At 55.4% G+C, this 22,303-nt stretch overlaps 1 protein-coding gene across 1 annotated transcript in view; it reads right to left on the reverse strand.

The window, feature by feature from the left end:
• Positions 1 to 22,303, reverse strand: part of LOC109880792 (acetyl-coenzyme A synthetase, cytoplasmic) — an 81,566-nt gene that overhangs the window by 25,729 nt on the left and 33,534 nt on the right. Inside the window, exon 11 of the mRNA XM_031806406.1 lies at positions 18,994 to 19,126. Within this exon, the coding sequence (XP_031662266.1) occupies positions 18,994 to 19,126 (133 nt within the window). The remainder of the gene's footprint in view (positions 1 to 18,993; positions 19,127 to 22,303) is intronic.

The following is a 22,303-nucleotide window of genomic DNA, read 5'->3' on the forward strand; positions in this document are numbered from 1 at the left end:
GTGTGGGGTCCTTGATGATGGGATGTGGGAGTCCTTGGTGATGGGATGTGGGGTCCTTTGTTGATGGGATGTGTGGTCCTTGGTGATGGGATGTGGGGGTCCTTGGTGATGGGATGTGGAGTCCTTGGTGATGGGATGTGGGGTCCTTGATGATGGGATGTGTGGGGTCCTTGGTGATGGGATGTGGGGGTCCTTGGTGATGGGATGTGGGGTCCTTGGTTGATGGGATGTGTGGTCCTTGGTGATGGGATGTGGGGGTCCTTGGTGATGGGATGTGGAGTCCTTGGTGATGGGATGTGGGGTCCTTGATGATGGGATGTGTGGGGTCCTTGATGATGGGATGTGGGGGTCCTTGGTGATGGGATGTGTATTGGTGATGGGATGTGGGGTCCTTGATGATGGGATGTGTGGGGTCCATGGTGATGGGATGTGGGGGGTCCTTGGTGATGGGATGTGGGGAGTCCTTGATGATGGGATGTGGGGAGTCCTTGATGATGAGATGTGGAGTCCTTGATGATGGGATGTGGGGTCCTTGATGATGGGATGTGGGGAGTCCTTGATGATGGGATGTGGGGTCCTTGGTGATGGGATGTGGGGGTCCTTGGTGATGGGATGTGGGGGTCCTTGGTGATGGGATGTGGGGTCCTTGGTGATGGGATGTGGGGGTCCTTGGTGATGGGATGTGTATTGGTGATGGGATGTGGGGAGTCCTTGGTGATGGGATGTGTATTGGTGATGGGATGTGGGGAGTCCTTGGTGATGGGATGTGGGGAGTCCTTGGTGATGGGATGTGGGGTCCTTGATGATGGAATGTGGGGGGTCCTTGGTGATGGGAAGTGGGAGTCCTTGGTGATGGGATGTGTGGGGTCCTTGGTGATGGGATGTGTGGAGTCCTTGGTGATGGGATGTGGGAGTCCTTGGTGATGGGATGTGTGGGGTCCTTGGTGATGGGATGTGGGAGTCCTTGGTGATGGGATGTGTGGTGTCCTTGGTGATGGGATGTGGGGTCCTTGGTTATGGGATGTGGGGTCCTTGGTGATGGGATGTGGGGAGTCCTTGGTGATGGGATGTGGGGAGTCCTTGGTGATGAGATGTGGAGTCCTTGGTGATGGGATGTGGGGAGTCCTTGGTGATGGGATGTGGGGTCCTTGGTGATGGGATGTGGGGAGTCCTTGATGATGGGATGTGTAATGGTGATGGGATGTGTGGGGTCCTTGGTGTTGGGATGTGGGGAGTCCTTGGTGATGGGATGTGTATTGGTGATGGGATGTGGGGAGTCCTTGGTGATGGGATGTGGGGAGTCCTTGATGATGGGATGTGGGGAGTCCTTGGTGATGGGAAGTGTATTGGTGATGGGATGTGGGGAGTACTTGGTGATGGGATGTGGGGGAGTCCTTGGTGATGGGAAGTGTATTGGTGATGGGATGTGGGGAGTACTTGGAGATGGGATATGGGGTCCTTGGTGATGGGATGTGGGGAGTACTTGGAGATGGGATGTGGGGAGTCCTTGGTGATGGGATGTGGGGTCCTTGGTGATGGGATATGTATTGGTGATGGGATATGGGGTCCTTGGTGATGGGATGTGGGGAGTCCTTGGTGATGGGATGTGGGGAGTCCTTGATGATGGGATGTGGGGTCCTTGGTGATGGGATGTGGGGAGTCCTTGATGATGGGATGTGGGGTCCTTGGTGATGGGATGTGGGGTCCTTGGTGATGGGATGTGGGGGTCCTTGATGATGGGATGTGTAATGGTGATGGGATGTGTGGGGTCCTTGGTGTTGGGATGTGGGGAGTCCTTGGTGATGGGATGTGTATTGGTGATGGGATGTGGGGAGTCCTTGGTGATGGGATGTGTATTTGTGATGGGATGTGGGGGAGTCCTTGGTGATGGGATGTGGGGTCCTTGATGATGGGATGTGTGGGATCCTTGGTGATGGGATGTGGGGAGTCCTTGGTGATGGAATGTGTATTGGTGATGGGATGTGTGGGGTCCTTGGTGATGGGATGTGGGGAGTCCTTGGTGATGGGATGTGGGGAGTCCTTGGTGATGGGATGTGTATTGGTGATGAGATGTGGAGTCCTTGGTGATGGGATGTGGGGAGTCCTTGATGATGGGATGTGTGGGATCCTTGGTGATGGGATGTGGGGGTACTTGGTGATGGGATGTGGGGGTCCTTGATGATGGGATGTGGGGGTCCTTGGAGATGGGATGTGTATTGGTGATGGGATGTGTGGGGTCCTTGGTGATGGGATGTGGGGAGTCCTTGGTGATGGGATGTGGGGAGTCCTTGGTGATGGGATGTGTATTGGTGATGGGATGTGGGGAGTCCTTGGTGATGAGATGTGGAGTCCTTGGTGATGGGATGTGGGGAGTCCTTGGTGATGGGATGTGGGGGTCCTTGGTGATGGGATGTGGGGAGTCCTTGGTGATGGGATGTGTGGGGTCCTTGGTGATGGGATGTGGGAAGTCCTTGGTGATGGGATGTGGGGTCCTTGGTTGATGGGATGTGTGGTCCTTGGTGATGGGATGTGGGGGTCCTTGGTGATGGGATGTGGAGTCCTTGGTGATGGGATGTGGGGTCCTTGATGATGGGATGTGTGGGGTCCTTGGTGATGGGATGTGGGGGTCCTTGGTGATGGGATGTGGGGTCCTTGGTTGATGGGATGTGTGGTCCTTGGTGATGGGATGTGGGGGTCCTTGGTGATGGGATGTGGAGTCCTTGGTGATGGGATGTGGGGTCCTTGATGATGGGATGTGTGGGGTCCTTGATGATGGGATGTGGGGGTCCTTGGTGATGGGATGTGTATTGGTGATGGGATGTGGGGTCCTTGATGATGGGATGTGTGGGGTCCATGGTGATGGGATGTGGGGGTCCTTGGTGATGGGATGTGGGGAGTCCTTGATGATGAGATGTGGAGTCCTTGATGATGGGATGTGGGGTCCTTGATGATGGGATGTGGGGAGTCCTTGATGATGGGATGTGGGGTCCTTGGTGATGGGATGTGGGGGTCCTTGGTGATGGGATGTGGGGGTCCTTGGTGATGGGATGTGGGGTCCTTGGTGATGGGATGTGGGGGTCCTTGGTGATGGGATGTGTATTGGTGATGGGATGTGGGGAGTCCTTGGTGATGGGATGTGTATTGGTGATGGGATGTGGGGAGTCCTTGGTGATGGGATGTGGGGAGTCCTTGGTGATGGGATGTGGGGTCCTTGATGATGGAATGTGGGGGGTCCTTGGTGATGGGAAGTGGGAGTCCTTGGTGATGGGATGTGTGGGGTCCTTGGTGATGGGATGTGGGGTCCTTGGTGATGGGATGTGTGGAGTCCTTGGTGATGGGATGTGGGAGTCCTTGGTGATGGGATGTGTGGGGTCCTTGGTGATGGGATGTGGGAGTCATTGGTGATGGGATGTGTGGTGTCCTTGGTGATGGGATGTGGGGTCCTTGGTTATGGGATGTGGGGTCCTTGGTTATGGGATGTGTGGTCCTTGGTGATGGGATGTGGGGGTCCTTGGTGATGGGATGTGGAGTCCTTGGTGATGGGATGTGGAGTCCTTGGTGATGGGATGTGGGGAGTCATTGGTGATGGGATGTGTATTGGTGATGGGATGTGGGGAGTCCTTGGTGATGGGATGTTGGGTGTCCTTGGTGATGGGATGTGGGGAGTCCTTGGTGATGGGATGTGTATTGGTGATGGGATGTGGGGAGTCCTTGGTGATGGGATGTGGAGAGTCCTTGGTGATGGGATGTGGGAGTCCTTGGTGATTGGATGTGGGGTCCTTGGTGATGGGATGTGGGGTCCTTGGTGATGGGATGTGGGAGTCCTTGGTGATTGGATGTGGGGTCCTTGGTGATGGGATGTGTGGTCCTTGGTGATGGGATGTGGAGTCCTGGGTGATGGGATGTGGGGTCCTTGATGATGGGATGTATGGGGTCCTTGGTGATGGGATGTGGGGGTCCTTGGTGATGGGATGTGGGGGTCCTTGGTGATGGGATGTGGGGTCCTTGTTGATGGGATGTGGGGGTCCTTGATGATGGGATGTGGGGTCCTTGGTGATGGGATGTGGGGAGTCCTTGGTGATGGAATGTGTAATGGTGATGGGATGTGTGGGGTCCTTGGTGATGGGATGTGGGGAGACCTTGGTGTTGGGATGTGGGGAGTCCTTGGTGATGGGATGTGTATTGGTGATGGGATGTGGGGAGTCCTTGGTGATGGGATGTGTATTGGTGATGGGATGTGGGAGTCCTTGGTGATTGGATGTGGGGGTCCTTGGTGATGGGATGTGGGGAGTCCTTGGTGATGGGATGTGGGGTCCTTGGTGATGGGATGTGTATTGGTGATGGGATATGGGGTCCTTGGTGATGGGATGTGGGGAGTCCTTGGTGATGGGATGTGGGGGTCCTTGATGATGGGATGTGGGGTCCTTGGTGATGGGATGTGGGAGTCCTTGGTGATTGGATGTGGGGTCCTTGGTGATGGGATGTGTGGTCCTTGGTGATGGGATGTGGAGTCCTTGGTGATGGGATGTGGGGTCCTTGATGATGGGATGTGTGGGATCCTTGGTGATGGGATGTGGGGGTACTTGGTGATGGGATGTGGGGGTCCTTGATGATGGGATGTGGGGTCCTTGGTGATGGGATGTGGGGAGTCCTTGGTGATGGAATGTGTATTGGTGATGGGATGTGGGGAGTCCTTGGTGATGGGATGTGGGGAGTCCTTGGTGATGGGATGTGTATTGGTGATGGGATGTGGGGAGTCCTTGGTGATGGGATGTGTATTGGTGATGGGATGTGGGGAGTCCTTGGTGATGGGATGTGGGGAGTCCTTGGTGATGGGATGTGTATTGGTGATGGGATGTGGGGAGTCCTTGGCGATGGGATGTGTATTGGTGATGGATGTGGGGAGTCCTTGGTGATGGGATGTGGGGAGTCCTTGATGATGGGATGTGGGGAGTCCTTGGTGATGGGAAGTGTATTGGTGATGGGATGTGGGGAGTACTTGGTGATGGGATGTGGGGGAGTACTTGGTGATGGGATGTGGGGAGTCCTTGGTGATGGGAAGTGTATTGGTGATGGGATGTGGGCAGTACTTGGAGATGGGATATGGGGTCCTTGGTGATGGGATGTGTGGGGTCCTTGGTGATGGGATGTGGGGTCCTTGATGATGGAATGTGGGGGGTCCTTGGTGATGGGATGTGGGAGTCCTTGGTGATGGGATGTGTGGGGTCCTTGGTGATGGGATGTTTATTGGTGATGGGATGTGGGGAGTCCTTGGTGATGGGATGTGTGGTGTCCTTGGTGATGGGATGTGGGAGTCCTTGGTGATGGGATGTGGGGTCCTTGGTGATGGGATGTGTGGTCCTTGGTGATGGGATGTGGGGGTCCTTGGTGATGGGATGTGGGAAGTCCTTGGTGATGGGATGTGGGGTCCTTGGTGATGGGATGTGTGGTCCTTGGTGATGGGATGTGGGGGTCCTTGGTGATGGGATGTGGAGTCCTTGGTGATGGGATGTGTATTGGTGATGGGATGTGGGGAGTCCTTGGTGATGGGATGTGTATTGGTGATGGGATGTGGGGAGTCCTTGGTGATGGGATGTTGGGAGTCCTTGGTGATGGGATGTGGGGAGTCCTTGGTGATGGGATGTGTATTGGTGATGGGATGTGGGGAGTCCTTGGTGATGGGATGTGGAGAGTCCTTGGTGATGGGATGTGGGGGTCCTTGGTGATGGGATGTGTGGGGTCCTTGGTGATGAGATGTGGGGTCCTTGGTGATGGGATGTGGGGGTCCTTGGTGATGGGATGTGGGGGTCCTTGGTGATGGGATGTGGAGTCCTTGGTGATGGGATGTGGGGGTCCTTGATGATGGGATGTGTGGGGTCCTTGGTGATGGGATGTGTGGGGTTTGGTGATGGGATGTGGGAGTCCTTGATGATGGGATGTGGGGTCCTTGGTGATGGGATGTGGGGGTCCTTGATGATGGGATGTGGGGTCCTTGATGATGGGATGTGGGGTCCTTGATGATGGGATGTGGGGAGTCCTTGATGATGGGATGTGGGGTCCTTGGTGATGGGATGTGGGGGTCCTTGGTGATGGGATGTGGGGGTCCTTGCTGATGGGATGTGGAGTCCTTGGTGATGGGATGTGGGGTCCTTGATGATGGGATGTGTGGGGGTCCTTGGTGATGGGATGTGTGGGGTTTGGTGATGGGATGTGGGAAGTCCTTGGTGATGGGATGTGTGGGGTCCTTGGTGATGGGATGTGGGAGTCCTTGGTGATGGGATGTGGGGTCCTTGGTGGTGGGATGTGTGGTCCTTGGTGATGGGATGTGGGGGTCCGTGGTGATGGGATGTGGGGAGTCCTTGGTGATGGGATGTGGGGGTCCTTGGTGATGGGATGTGGGGTCCTTGGTGATGGGATGTGGGGGTCCTTGGTGATGGGATGTGGGGGTCCTTGATGATGGGATGTGGGGTCCTTGGTGATGGGATGTGGGGAGTCCTTGGTGATGGAATGTGTAATGGTGATGGGATGTGTGGGGTCCTTGGTGATGGGATGTGGTGAGACCTTGGTGTTGGGATGTGGGGAGTCCTTGGTGATGGGATGTGTATTGGTGATGGGATGTGGGGAGTCCTTGGTGATGGGATGTGTATTGGTGATGGGATGTGGGGAGTCCTTGGTGATGAGATGTGGAGTCCTTGGTGATGGGATGTGGGGAGTCCTTGGTGATGGGATGTGGGGTCCTTGGTGATGGGATGTGGGGAGTCCTTGGTGATGGGATGTGTATTGGTGATGGGATGTGGGGAGTCCTTGGTGATGAGATGTGGAGTCCTTGGTGATGGGATGTGGGGGGTCCTTGATGATGGGATTTGGGGTCCTTGGTGATGGGATGTGGAGTCCTTGGTGATGGGATGTGGGGTCCTTGATGATGGGATGTGTGGGATCCTTGGTGATGGGATGTGGGGGTACTTGGTGATGGGATGTGGGGGTCCTTGATGATGGGATGTGGGGTCCTTGGTGATGGGATGTGGGGAGTCCTTGGTGATGGAATGTGTATTGGTGATGGGATGTGTGGGGTCCTTGGTGATGGGATGTGGGGAGTCCTTGGTGATGGGATGTGGGGAGTCCTTGGTGATGGGATGTTTATTGGTGATGGGATGTGGGGAGTCCTTGGTGATGGGATGTGTGGTGTCCTTGGTGATGGGATGTGGGAGTCCTTGGTGATGGGATGTGGGGTCCTTGGTGATGGGATGTGTGGTCCTTGGTGATGGGATGTGGGGGTCCTTGGTGATGGGGATGTGGAGTCCTTGGTGATGGGATGTGTATTGGTGATGGGATGTGGGGAGTCCTTGGTGATGGGATGTGTATTGGTGATGGGATGTGGGGAGTCCTTGGTGATGGGATGTTGGGAGTCCTTGGTGATGGGATGTGGGGAGTCCTTGGTGATGGGATGTGTATTGGTGATGGGATGTGGGGAGTCCTTGGTGATGGGATGTGGAGAGTCCTTGGTGATGGGATGTGGGGTCCTTGGTGATGGGATGTGTGGGGTCCTTGGTGATGAGATGTGGGGTCCTTGGTGATGGGATGTGGGGGTCCTTGGTGATGGGATGTGGGGGTCCTTGGTGATGGGATGTGGAGTCCTTGGTGATGGGATGTGGGGTCCTTGATGATGGGATGTGTGGGGTCCTTGGTGATGGGATGTGTGGGGTTTGGTGATGGGATGTGGGAGTCCTTGATGATGGGATGTGGGGTCCTTGGTGATGGGATGTGGGGGTCCTTGATGATGGGATGTGGGGTCCTTGATGATGGGATGTGGGGTCCTTGATGATGGGATGTGGGGAGTCCTTGATGATGGGATGTGGGGGTCCTTGGTGATGGGATGTGGGGGTCCTTGGTGATGGGATGTGGGGGTCCTTGGTGATGGGATGTGGAGTCCTTGGTGATGGGATGTGGGGTCCTTGATGATGGGATGTGTGGGGTCCTTGGTGATGGGATGTGTGGGGTTTGGTGATGGGATGTGGGAGTCCTTGGTGATGGGATGTGTGGGGTCCTTGGTGATGGGATGTGGGAGTCCTTGGTGATGGGATGTGGGGTCCTTGGTGGTGGGATGTGTGGTCCTTGGTGATGGGATGTGGGGGGTCCGTGGTGATGGGATGTGGGGAGTCCTTGGTGATGGGATGTGGGGGTCCTTGGTGATGGGATGTGGGGTCCTTGGTGATGGGATGTGGGGTCCTTGGTGATGGGATGTGGGGGTCCTTGATGATGGGATGTGGGGTCCTTGGTGATGGGATGTGGGGAGTCCTTGGTGATGGAATGTGTAATGGTGATGGAATGTGTGGGGTCCTTGGTGATGGGATGTGGTGAGACCTTGGTGTTGGGATGTGGGGAGTCCTTGGTGATGGGATGTGTATTGGTGATGGGATGTGGGGAGTCCTTGGTGATGGGATGTGTATTGGTGATGGGATGTGGGGAGTCCTTGGTGATGAGATGTGGAGTCCTTGGTGATGGGATGTGGGGAGTCCTTGGTGATGGGATGTGGGGTCCTTGGTGATGGGATGTGGGGAGTCCTTGGTGATGGGATGTGTATTGGTGATGGGATGTGGGGAGTCCTTGGTGATGAGATGTGGAGTCCTTGGTGATGGGATGTGGGGGGTCCTTGATGATGGGATTTGGGGTCCTTGGTGATGGGATGTGGAGTCCTTGGTGATGGGATGTGGGGGTCCTTGATGATGGGATGTGTGGGATCCTTGGTGATGGGATGTGGGGGGTACTTGGTGATGGGATGTGGGGGTCCTTGATGATGGGATGTGGGGTCCTTGGTGATGGGATGTGGGGAGTCCTTGGTGATGGAATGTGTATTGGTGATGGGATGTGTGGGGTCCTTTGTGATGGGATGTGGGGAGTCCTTGGTGATGGGATGTGGGGAGTCCTTGGTGATGGGATGTGGGGAGTCATTGGTGATGGGATGTGTATTGGTGATGGGATGTGGGGAGTCCTTGGTGATGGGATGTGTATTGGTGATGGGATGTGGGGAGTCCTTGGTGATGGGATGTGGGGAGTCCTTGATGATGGGATGTGGGGAGTCCTTGGTGATGGGAAGTGTATTGGTGATGGGATGTGGGGGAGTACTTGGTGATGGGATGTGTGGAGTCCTTGGTGATGGGAAGTGTATTGGTGATGGGATGTGGGGAGTACTTGGAGATGGGATATGGGGTCCTTGGTGATGGGATGTGGGGAGTCCTTGGTGATGGGATGTGGGGAGTCCTTGGTGATGGGATGTGGGGGTCCTTGGTGATGGGATGTGGGGTCCTTGGTGATGGGATGTGGGGTCCTTGGTGATGGGATGTGGGAGTCCTTGGTGATTGGATGTGGGGTCCTTGGTGATGGGATGTGTGGTCCTTGGTGATGGGATGTGGAGTCCTTGGTGATGGGATGTGGGGGGTACTTGGTGATGGGATGTGGGAGTCCTTGGTGATGGGATGTGGGGTCCTTGGTGGTGGGATGTGTGGTCCTTGGTGATGGGATGTGGGGGTCCTTGGTGATGGGATGTGGGGAGTCCTTGGTGATGGGATGTGGGGGTCCTTGATGATGGGATGTGGGGTCCTTGGTGATGGGATGTGGGGTCCTTGGTGATGGGATGTGTATTGGTGATGGGATGTGGGCAGTACTTGGAGATGGGATATGGGGTCCTTGGTGATGGGATGTGGGGAGTCCTTGGTGATGGGATGTGGGGAGTCCTTGATGATGGGATGTGGGGTCCTTGATGATGGGATGTGGGGTCCTTGATGATGGAATGTGGGGGGTCCTTGGTGATGGGATGTGGGATGTGGGAGTCCTTGGTGATGGGATGTGTGGGGTCCTTGGTGATGGGATGTTTATTGGTGATGGGATGTGGGGAGTCCTTGGTGATGGGATGTGTGGTGTCCTTGGTGATGGGATGTGGGAGTCCTTGGTGATGGGATGTGGGGTCCTTGGTGATGGGATGTGTGGTCCTTGGTGATGGGATGTGGGGGTCCTTGGTGATGGGATGTGGAGTCCTTGGTGATGGGATGTGGGGAGTCCTTGGTGACTGGATGTGTATTGGTGATGGGATGTGGGGAGTCCTTGGTGATGGGATGTGGGGAGTCCTTGATGATGGGATGTGGGGTCCTTGGTGATGGGATGTGGGGAGTCCTTCGTGATGGGATGTGTATTGGTGATGGGATGTGGGGAGTCCTTGGTGATGGGATGTGGGGAGTCCTTGATGATGGGATGTGTGGAGTCCTTGGTGATGGGAAGTGTATTGGTGATGGGATGTGGGGAGTCCTTGGTGATGGGATGTGGGGTCCTTGGTGATGGGATGTGTATTGGTGATGGGATATGGGGTCCTTGGTGATGGGATGTGGGGAGTCCTTGGTGATGGGATGTGGGGAGTCCTTGATGATGGGATGTGGGGTCCTTGGTGATGGGATGTGGGGGTCCTTGATGATGGGATGTGGGGTCCTTGATGATGGGATGTGGGGGTCCTTGATGATGGGATGTGGGGAGTCCTTGATGATGGGATGTGGGGTCCTTGATGATGGGATGTGTGGGGTCCTTGGTGATGGGATGTGTGGGGTTTGGTGATGGGATGTGGGAGTCCTTGGTGATGGGATGTGGGGGTCCTTGGTGATGGGATGTGGAGTCCTTGGTGATGGGATGTGGAGTCCTTGGTGATGGGATGTGGGGTCCTTGATGATGGGATGTGTGGGATCCTTGGTGATGGGATGTGGGGGTACTTGGTGATGGGATGTGGGGGTCCTTGATGATGGGATGTGGGGTCCTTGGTGATGGGATGTGGGGAGTCCTTGGTGATGGAATGTGTATTGGTGATGGGATGTGTGGGGTCCTTGGTGATGGGATGTGGGGAGTCCTTGGTGATGGGATGTGGGGAGTCCTTGGTGATGGGATGTGGGGAGTCATTGGTGATGGGATGTGTATTGGTGATGGGATGTGGGGAGTCCTTGGTGATGGGATGTGTATTGGTGATGGGATGTGGGGAGTCCTTGGTGATGGGATGTGGGGAGTCCTTGATGATGGGATGTGGGGAGTCCTTGGTGATGGGAAGTGTATTGGTGATGGGATGTGGGGAGTACTTGGTGATGGGATGTGTGGAGTCCTTGGTGATGGGAAGTGTATTGGTGATGGGATGTGGGGAGTACTTGGAGATGGGATATGGGGTCATTGGTGATGGGATGTGGGGAGTCCTTGGTGATGGGATGTGGGGAGTCCTTGGTGATGGGATGTGGGGGTCCTTGGTGATGGGATGTGGGGGTCCTTGGTGATGGGATGTGGGGTCCTTGGTGATGGGATGTGGGAGTCCTTGGTGATTGGATGTGGGGTCCTTGGTGATGGGATGTGTGGTCCTTGGTGATGGGATGTGGAGTCCTTGGTGATGGGATGTGGGGGTACTTGGTGATGGGATGTGGGAGTCCTTGGTGATGGGATGTGGGGTCCTTGGTGGTGGGATGTGTGGTCCTTGGTGATGGGATGTGGGGGTCCTTGGTGATGGGATGTGGGGAGTCCTTGGTGATGGGATGTGGGGGGTCCTTGATGATGGGATGTGGGGTCCTTGGTGATGGGATGTGGGGTCCTTGGTGATGGGATGTGTATTGGTGATGGGATGTGGGCAGTACTTGGAGATGGGATATGGGGTCCTTGGTGATGGGATGTGGGGTCCTTGATGATGGAATGTGGGGGGTCCTTGGTGATGGGATGTGGGAGTCCTTGGTGATGGGATGTGTGGGGTCCTTGGTGATGGGATGTTTATTGGTGATGGGATGTGGGGAGTCCTTGGTGATGGGATGTGTGGTGTCCTTGGTGATGGGATGTGGGAGTCCTTGGTGATGGGATGTGGGGTCCTTGGTGATGGGATGTGTGGTCCTTGGTGATGGGATGTGGGGGTCCTTGGTGATGGGATGTGGAGTCCTTGGTGATGGGATGTGGGGAGTCCTTGGTGACTGGATGTGTATTGGTGATGGGATGTGGGGAGTCCTTGGTGATGGGATGTGGGGAGTCCTTGATGATGGGATGTGGGGTCCTTGGTGATGGGATGTGGGGAGTCCTTGGTGATGGGATGTGTATTGGTGATGGGATGTGGGGAGTCCTTGGTGATGAGATGTGGAGTCCTTGGTGATGGGATGTGGGGAGTCCTTGGTGATGGGATGTGGGGTCCTTGGTGATGGGATGTGGGGAGTCCTTGGTGATGGGATGTGTATTGGTGATGGGATCTGGGGAGTACTTGGTGATGGGATGTGGGGAGTCCTTGATGATGGGATGTGGGGAGTCCTTGGTGATGGGATGTGGGGAGTCCTTGATGATGGGATGTGGGGAGTCCTTGGTGATGGGAAGTGTATTGGTGATGGGATGTGGGGAGTACTTGGTGATGGGATGTGTGGAGTCCTTGGTGATGGGAAGTGTATTGGTGGTGGGATGTGGGGAGTACTTGGAGATGGGATATGGGGTCCTTGGTGATGGGATGTGGGGAGTCCTTGGTGATGGGATGTGGGGAGTCCTTGGTGATGGGATGTGGGGGTCCTTGGTGATGGGATGTGGGGTCCTTGGTGATGGGATGTGGGGTCCTTGGTGATGGGATGTGGGAGTCCTTGGTGATTGGATGTGGGGGTCCTTGGTGATGGGATGTGGGGAGTCCTTGGTGATGGGATGTGGGGTCCTTGGTGATGGGATGTGTATTGGTGATGGGATATGGGGTCCTTGGTGATGGGATGTGGGGAGTCCTTGGTGATGGGATGTGGGGGTCCTTGATGATGGGATGTGGGGGTCCTTGGTGATGGGATGTGGGGTCCTTGGTGATGGGATGTGGGAGTCCTTGGTGATTGGATGTGGGGTCCTTGGTGATCGGATGTGTGGTCCTTGGTGATGGGATGTGGAGTCCTTGGTGATGGGATGTGGGGTCCTTGATGATGGGATGTGTGTGATCCTTGGTGATGGGATGTGGGGGGTACTTGGTGATGGGATGTGGGGGTCCTTGATGATGGGATGTGGGGTCCTTGGTGATGGGATGTGGGGAGTCCTTGGTGATGGAATGTGTATTGGTGATGGGATGTGGGGAGTCCTTGGTGATGGGATGTGGGGAGTCCTTGGTGATGGGATGTGGGGAGTCCTTGGTGATGGGATGTGTATTGGTGATGGGATGTGGGGAGTCCTTGGTGATGGGATGTGTATTGGTGATGGGATGTGGGGAGTCCTTGGTGATGGGATGTGGGGAGTCCTTGGTGATGGGATGTGTATTGGTGATGGGATGTGGGGAGTCCTTGGCGATGGGATGTGTATTGGTGATGGGATGTGGGGAGTCCTTGGTGATGGGATGTGGGGAGTCCTTGATGATGGGATGTGGGGAGTCCTTGGTGATGGGATGTGTATTGGTGATGGGATGTGGGGAGTCCTTGGTGATGGGATGTGGGGAGTCCTTGGTGATGGGATGTGTATTGGTGATGGGATGTGGGGAGTCCTTGGCGATGGGATGTGTATTGGTGATGGGATGTGGGGAGTACTTGGTGATGGGATGTGGGGAGTCCTTGGTGATGGGAAGTGTATTGGTGATGGGATGTGGGCAGTACTTGGAGATGGGATATGGGGTCCTTGGTGATGGGATGTGGGGAGTCCTTGGTGATGGGATGTGGGGAGTCCTTGATGATGGGATTGTGGGGTCCTTGGTGATGGGATGTGTGGGGTCCTTGGTGATGGGATGTGGGGTCCTTGATGATGGAATGTGGGGGGTCCTTGGTGATGGGATGTGGGAGTCCTTGGTGATGGGATGTGTGGGGTCCTTGGTGATGGGATGTTTATTGGTGATGGGATGTGGGGAGTCCTTGGTGATGGGATGTGTGGTGTCCTTGATGATGGGATGTGGGGTCCTTGGTGATGGGATGTGGGGAGTCCTTCGTGATGGGATGTGTATTGGTGATGGGATGTGGGGAGTCCTTGGTGATGGGATGTGGGGAGTCCTTGATGATGGGATGTGTGGAGTCCTTGGTGATGGGAAGTGTATTGGTGATGGGATGTGGGGAGTCCTTGGTGATGGGATGTGGGGTCCTTGGTGATGGGATGTGTATTTGTGATGGGATATGGGGTCCTTGGTGATGGGATGTGGGGAGTCCTTGGTGATGGGATGTGGGGAGTCCTTGATGATGGGATGTGGGGTCCTTGGTGATGGGATGTGGGGGTCCTTGATGATGGGATGTGGGGTCCTTGATGATGGGATGTGGGGTCCTTGATGATGGGATGTGGGGAGTCCTTGATGATGGGATGTGGGGTCCTTGGTGATGGGATGTGGGGGTCCTTGGTGATGGGATGTGGGGGTCCTTGGTGATGGGATGTGGAGTCCTTGGTGATGGGATGTGGGGTCCTTGATGATGGGATGTGTGGGGTCCTTGGTGATGGGATGTGTGGGGTTTGGTGATGGGATGTGGGAGTCCTTGGTGATGGGATGTGTGGGGTCCTTGGTGATGGGATGTGGGAGTCCTTGGTGATGGGATGTGGGGTCCTTGGTGGTGGGATGTGTGGTCCTTGGTGATGGGATGTGGGGGTCCGTGGTGATGGGATGTGGGGAGTCCTTGGTGATGGGATGTGGGGGTCCTTGGTGATGGGATGTGGGGTCCTTGGTGATGGGATGTGGGGTCCTTGGTGATGGGATGTGGGGGTCCTTGATGATGGGATGTGGGGTCCTTGGTGATGGGATGTGGGGAGTCCTTGGTGATGGAATGTGTAATGGTGATGGGATGTGTGGGGTCCTTGGTGATGGGATGTGGTGAGACCTTGGTGTTGGGATGTGGGGAGTCCTTGGTGATGGGATGTGTATTGGTGATGGGATGTGGGGAGTCCTTGGTGATGGGATGTGTATTGGTGATGGGATGTGGGGAGTCCTTGGTGATGAGATGTGGAGTCCTTGGTGATGGGATGTGGGGAGTCCTTGGTGATGGGATGTGGGGTCCTTGGTGATGGGATGTGGGGAGTCCTTGGTGATGGGATGTGTATTGGTGATGGGATGTGGGGAGTCCTTGGTGATGAGATGTGGAGTCCTTGGTGATGGGATGTGGGGGTCCTTGATGATGGGATTTGGGGTCCTTGGTGATGGGATGTGGAGTCCTTGGTGATGGGATGTGGGGTCCTTGATGATGGGATGTGTGGGATCCTTGGTGATGGGATGTGGGGGTACTTGGTGATGGGATGTGGGGGTCCTTGATGATGGGATGTGGGGTCCTTGGTGATGGGATGTGGGGAGTCCTTGGTGATGGAATGTGTATTGGTGATGGGATGTGTGGGGTCCTTGGTGATGGGATGTGGGGAGTCCTTGGTGATGGGATGTGGGGAGTCCTTGGTGATGGGATGTGGGGAGTCATTGGTGATGGGATGTGTATTGGTGATGGGATGTGGGGAGTCCTTGGTGATGGGATGTGTATTGGTGATGGGATGTGGGGAGTCCTTGGTGATGGGATGTGGGGAGTCCTTGATGATGGGATGTGGGGAGTCCTTGGTGATGGGAAGTGTATTGGTGATGGGATGTGGGGAGTACTTGGTGATGGGATGTGTGGAGTCCTTGGTGATGGGAAGTGTATTGGTGATGGGATGTGGGGAGTACTTGGAGATGGGATATGGGGTCCTTGGTGATGGGATGTGGGGAGTCCTTGGTGATGGGATGTGGGGAGTCCTTGGTGATGGATGTGGGGGTCCTTGGTGATGGGATGTGGGGTCCTTGGTGATGGGATGTGGGGTCCTTGGTGATGGGATGTGGGAGTCCTTGGTGATTGGATGTGGGGTCCTTGGTGATGGGATGTGTGGTCCTTGGTGATGGGATGTGGAGTCCTTGGTGATGGGATGTGGGGGTACTTGGTGATGGGATGTGGGAGTCCTTGGTGATGGGATGTGGGGTCCTTGGTGGTGGGATGTGTGGTCCTTGGTGATGGGATGTGGGGGTCCTTGGTGATGGGATGTGGGGAGTCCTTGGTGATGGGATGTGGGGGTCCTTGATGATGGGATGTGGGGTCCTTGGTGATGGGATGTGGGGTCCTTGGTGATGGGATGTGGGAGTCCTTGGTGATTGGATGTGGGGTCCTTGGTGATGGGATGTGTGGTCCTTGGTGATGGGATGTGGAGTCCTGGGTGATGGGATGTGGGGGTCCTTGATGATGGGATGTATGGGGTCCTTGGTGATGGGATGTGGGGGTCCTTGGTGATGGGATGTGGGGTCCTTGGTGATGGGATGTGGGGTCCTTGGTGATGGGATGTGGGGGTCCTTGATGATGGGATGTGGGGTCCTTGGTGATGGGATGTGGGGGTCCTTGGTGATGGGATGTGGGGGTCCTTGGTGATGGGATGTGGAGTCCTTGGTGATGGGATGTGGAGTCCTTGGTGATGGGATGTGGGGTCCTTGATGATGGGTTGTGTGGGGTCCTTGGTGATGGGATGTGGGGGTCCTTGGTGATGGGATGTGGGGAGTCCTTGATGATGGGATATGGGGTCCTTGGTGATGGGATGTGGGGAGTCCTTGATGATGGGATGTGGGGAGTCCTTGGTGATGGGATGTGGGGGTCCTTGATGATGGGATGTGGGGAGTCCTTGGTGATGGGATGTGGGGAGTCCTTGGTGATGGGATGTGGGGAGTCCTTGGTGATGGGATGTGGGGAGTCCTTGTTGATGGGATGTGGGGTCCTTGGTGATGGCATGTGGGGTCCTTGATAATGGGATGTGGGGGTCCTTGGTGATGGGATGTGGGGGTCCTTGGTGATGGGATGTGGAGTCCTTGGTGATGGGATGTGGAGTCCTTGGTGATGGGATGTGGGGTCCTTGATGATGGGTTGTGTGGGGTCCTTGGTGATGGGATGTGGGGGTCCTTGGTGATGGGATGTGGGGAGTCCTTGATGATGGGATATGGGGTCCTTAGTGATGGGATGTGGGGAGTCCTTGATGATGGGATGTGGGGAGTCCTTGGTGATGGGAAGTGTATTGGTGATGGGATGTGGGGAGTACTTGGTGATGGGATGTGTGGAGTCCTTGGTGATGGGAAGTGTATTGGTGATGGGATGTGGGGAGTACTTGGAGATGGGATATGGGGTCCTTGGTGATGGGATGTGGGGAGTCCTTGGTGATGGGATGTGGGGAGTCCTTGGTGATGGGATGTGGGGGTCCTTGGTGATGGGATGTGGGGTCCTTGGTGATGGGATGTGGGGTCCTTGGTGATGGGATGTGAGGGTCCTTGGTGATTGGATGTGGGGTCCTTGGTGATGGGATGTGTGGTCCTTGGTGATGGGATGTGGAGTCCTTGGTGATGGGATGTGGGGGTACTTGGTGATGGGATGTGGGAGTCCTTGGTGATGGGATGTGGGGTCCTTGGTGGTGGGATGTGTGGTCCTTGGTGATGGGATGTGGGGGTCCTTGGTGATGGGATGTGGGGAGTCCTTGGTGATGGGATGTGGGGGTCCTTGATGATGGGATGTGGGGTCCTTGGTGATGGGATGTGGGAGTCCTTGGTGATTGGATGTGGGGTCCTTGGTGATGGGATGTGTGGTCCTTGGTGATGGGATGTGGAGTCCTGGGTGATGGGATGTGGGGTCCTTGATGATGGGATGTATGGGGTCCTTGGTGATGGGATGTGGGGGTCCTTGGTGATGGGATGTGGGGTCCTTGGTGATGGGATGTGGGGTCCTTGGTGATGGGATGTGGGGGTCCTTGATGATGGGATGTGGGTCCTTGGTGATGGGATGTGGGGGTCCTTGGTGATGGGATGTGGGGGTCCTTGGTGATGGGATGTGGAGTCCTTGGTGATGGGATGTGGAGTCCTTGGTGATGGGATGTGGGGTCCTTGATGATGGGTTGTGTGGGGTCCTTGGTGATGGGATGTGGGGGTCCTTGGTGATGGGATGTGGGGAGTCCTTGATGATGGGATATGGGGTCCTTGGTGATGGGATGTGGGGAGTCCTTGATGATGGGATGTGGGGAGTCCTTGGTGATGGGATGTGGGGGTCCTTGATGATGGGATGTGGGGAGTCCTTGGTGATGGGATGTGGGGAGTCCTTGGTGATGGGATGTGGGGAGTCCTTGGTGATGGGATGTGGGGAGTCCTTGTTGATGGGATGTGGGGTCCTTGGTGATGGCATGTGGGGTCCTTGATAATGGGATGTGGGGGTCCTTGGTGATGGGATGTGGGGGTCCTTGGTGATGGGATGTGGAGTCCTTGGTGATGGGATGTGGAGTCCTTGGTGATGGGATGTGGGGTCCTTGATGATGGGTTGTGTGGGGTCCTTGGTGATGGGATGTGGGGGTCCTTGGTGATGGGATGTGGGGAGTCCTTGATGATGGGATATGGGGTCCTTGGTGATGGGATGTGGGGAGTCCTTGATGATGGGATGTGGGGAGTCCTTGGTGATGGGATGTGGGGGTCCTTGATGATGGGATGTGGGGAGTCCATGGTGATGGGATGTGGGGAGTCCTTGGTGACTGGATGTGTATTGATGATGGGATGTGGGGAGTCCTTGGTGATGGGATGTGGGGAGTCCTTGATGATGGGATGTGGGGTCCTTGGTGATGGGATGTGGGGAGTCCTTCGTGATGGGATGTGTATTGGTGATGGGATGTGGGGAGTCCTTGGTGACGGGATGTGTGGAGTCCTTGATGGTGGGATGTGTGGGGTCCTTGGTGATGGGATGTGGGGAGTCTTTGGTGATGGGATGTGGGGAGTCCTTGTTGATGGGATGTGGGGTCCTTGGTGATGGCATGTGGGGTCCTTGATAATGGGATGTGTGGGGTCCTTGGTGATGGGATGTGGGGTCCTTGGTGATGGGATGTGGGGTCCTTGGTGATGGGATGTGTGGGGTCCTTAGTGATGGGATGTGTGGGGTCCTTAGTGATGGGATGAGTGGGGTCCTTGGTCACACACACACCCACAGTCACACACACACACCGTCACAGACACACACACTCACACAGAAACACACACAGTCTCAGACACGCACACACACTCACGGTCTCAGTCTGCCAGAAGGTGTCCACTACGGGACATCTCTTCTGACCAACAACCTCGTAGTACCAATGCCACGCCTCTGGGTTGATGGGCTCGCCTACAGTTCCCAGGATCCTCAGCGACGACAGGTCGTATCTGCAGAAAGTGACAGGGTTAGAGAGTAAAGGGGTGAGTTCGACAATGCAGTTGAAACTGATCAAGAAATCCCCTTGCATCATAAATAACAACTCAATATCATTTGTAAATCAGTCAGTCACAATTGGCCCATGATACATTCCCTTGATGAAGGGGAGTGGTCCATGATGATGGGGAGTGGTCCATGTTGATGGGGAGTGGTCCATGATGACGGGGAGTGGTCCATGTTGATGGGGAGTGGTCCATGATGATGGGGAGTGGTCCAGGATAATGGGGAGTGGTCCATGATGACGGGGAGTGGTCCATGTTGATGGGGAGTGGTCCATGATGACGGGGAGTGGTCCATGTTGATGGGGAGTGGTCCATGATGATGGGGAGTGGTCCAGGTTGATGGGGAGTGGTCCCTTGATGAAGGGGAGTGGTCCATGATGATGGGGAGTGGTCCATGATGATGGGGAGTGGTCCAGGATGATGGGGAGTGGTCCAGGATGATGGGGAGTGGTCCATGATGACAGGGAGTGGTCCATGTTGATGGGGAGTGGTCCATGATGACGGGGAGTGGTCCATGTTGATGGGGAGTGGTCCATGTTGATGGGGAGTGGTCCATGATGACGGGGAGTGGTCCATGTTGATGGGGAGTGGTCCATGATGACGGGGAGTGGTCCAGGATGATGGGGAGTGGTGCCTTGATGAAGGGGAGTGGTCCATGATGATGGGGAGTAGTCCATGATGTTGGGGAGTGGTCCATGATGACGGGAGTGGTCCATAATGATGGGGAGTGGTCCATGATGATGGGGAGTGGTCCATGATGATGGGGAGTGGTCCATGATGAAGGGGAATGGTCCATAATGATGGGGAGTGGTCCATGATGATGGGGAATAGTCCATGATGTTGGGGAGTGGTCCATGATGACGGGGAGTGGTCCATAATGATGGGGAGTGGTCCATGATGATGGGGAGTGGTCCATGATGATGGGGAGTGGTCCATGATGAAGGGGAGTGGTCCATAATGATGGGGAGTGGTCCATGATGATGGGGAGTGGTCCATGATGATGGGGAGTGGTCCATGATGATGGGGAGTGGTCCATGATGATGGGGAGTGGTCCATGATGAAGGGGAGTGGTCCATAATGATGGGGAGTGGTCCATGATGATGGGGAGTGGTCCATGATGATGGGGAGTGGTCCATGATGATGGGGAGTGGTCCATGATGATGGGGAGTGGTCCATGATGATGGGGAGTGGTACACGTTAATGGGGAGTGGTCCATAATGATGGGGAGTGGTCCATGATGATGGGGAGTGGTCCATGATGATGGGGAGTGGTCCATGATGATGGGGAGTGGTCCATGATGATGGGGAGTGGTACACGTTAATGGGGAGTGGTCCATAATGATGGGGAGTGGTCCATGATGATGGGGAGTGGTCCATGATGATGGGGAGTGGTCCATGATGATGGGGAGTGGTCCATGATGATGGGGAGTGGTCCATGATGATGGGGAGTGGTACACGTTAATGGGGAGTGGTCCATAATGATGGGGAGTAGTCCATGATGATGGGGAGTGGTGCCTTGATGAAGGGGAGTGGTCCATGATGATGGGGAGTAGTCCATGATGTTGGGGAGTGGTCCATGATGATGGGGAGTGGTCCATGATGATGGGGAGTGGTCCATGATGAAGGGGAGTGGTCCATAATGATAGGGAGTGGTCCATGATGATGGGGAGTGGTCCATGATGATGGGGAGTGGTCCATGATGATGGGGAGTGGTCCATGATGATGGGGAGTGGTCCATGATGATGGGGAGTGGTCCATGATGAAGGGGAGTGGTGCATAATGATGGGGAGTGGTCCATGATAAAGGGGAGTGGTCCATGATGATGGGGAGTGGTCCATGATGATGGGGAGTGGTCCATGATGATGGGGAGTGGTCCATGATGATGGGGAGTGGTCCATGATGATGGGGAGTGGTCCATGATGATGGGGAGTGGTACACGTTAATGGGGAGTGGTCCATAATGATGGGGAGTAGTCCATGATGATGGGGAGTGGTGCCTTGATGAAGGGGAGTGGTCCATGATGATGGGGAGTAGTCCATGATGTTGGGGAGTGGTCCATGATGATGGGGAGTGGTCCATGATGATGGGGAGTGGTCCATGATGATGGGGAGTGGTCCATGATGATGGGGAGTGGTCCATGATGAAGGGGAGTGGTCCATAATGATAGGGAGTGGTCCATGATGATGGGGAGTGGTCCATGATGATGGGGAGTGGTCCATGATGATGGGGAGTGGTCCATGATGATGGGGAGTGGTCCATGATGATGGGGAGTGGTACACGTTAATGGGGAGTGGTCCATAATGATGGGGAGTGGTCCATGATGATGGGGAGTGGTCCATGATGATGGGGAGTGGTCCATGATGATGGGGAGTGGTCCATGATGATGGGGAGTGGTCCATGATGATGGGGAGTGGTACACGTTAATGGGGAGTGGTCCATAATGATGGGGAGTAGTCCATGATGATGGGGAGTGGTGCCTTGATGAAGGGGAGTGGTCCATGATGATGGGGAGTAGTCCATGATGTTGGGGAGTGGTCCATGATGATGGGGAGTGGTCCATGATGATGGGGAGTGGTCCATGATGATGGGGAGTGGTCCATGATGATGGGGAGTGGTCCATGATGATGGGGAGTGGTCCATGATGATGGGGAGTGGTCCATGATGAAGGGGAGTGGTGCATAATGATGGGGAGTGGTCCATGATGATGGGGAGTGGTCCATGATGATGGGGAGTGGTCCATGATGATGGGGAGTGGTCCATGATGATGGGGAGTGGTCCATGATGAAGGGGAGTGGTCCATAATGATGGGGAGTGGTCCATGATGATGGGGAGTGGTCCATGATGAAGGGGAGTGGTCCATAATGATGGGGAGTGGTCCATGATGATGGGGAGTGGTCCATGATGATGGGGAGTGGTCCATGATGATGGGGAGTGGTCCATGATGATGGGGAGTGGTACACGTTAATGGGGAGTGGTCCATGATGATGGGGAGTGGTCCATAATGATGGGGAGTGGTCCATAATGATGGGGAGTGGTCCATGATGATGGGGAGTGGTCCATGATGATGGGGAGTGGTCCATGATGATGGGGAGTGGTCCATGATGATAGGGAGTGGTACACGTTAATG

This window comes from Oncorhynchus kisutch, linkage group LG27 (genome assembly GCF_002021735.2).
Source record: "Oncorhynchus kisutch isolate 150728-3 linkage group LG27, Okis_V2, whole genome shotgun sequence".
In the NCBI taxonomy this organism is placed as follows: domain Eukaryota; kingdom Metazoa; phylum Chordata; class Actinopteri; order Salmoniformes; family Salmonidae; genus Oncorhynchus; species Oncorhynchus kisutch.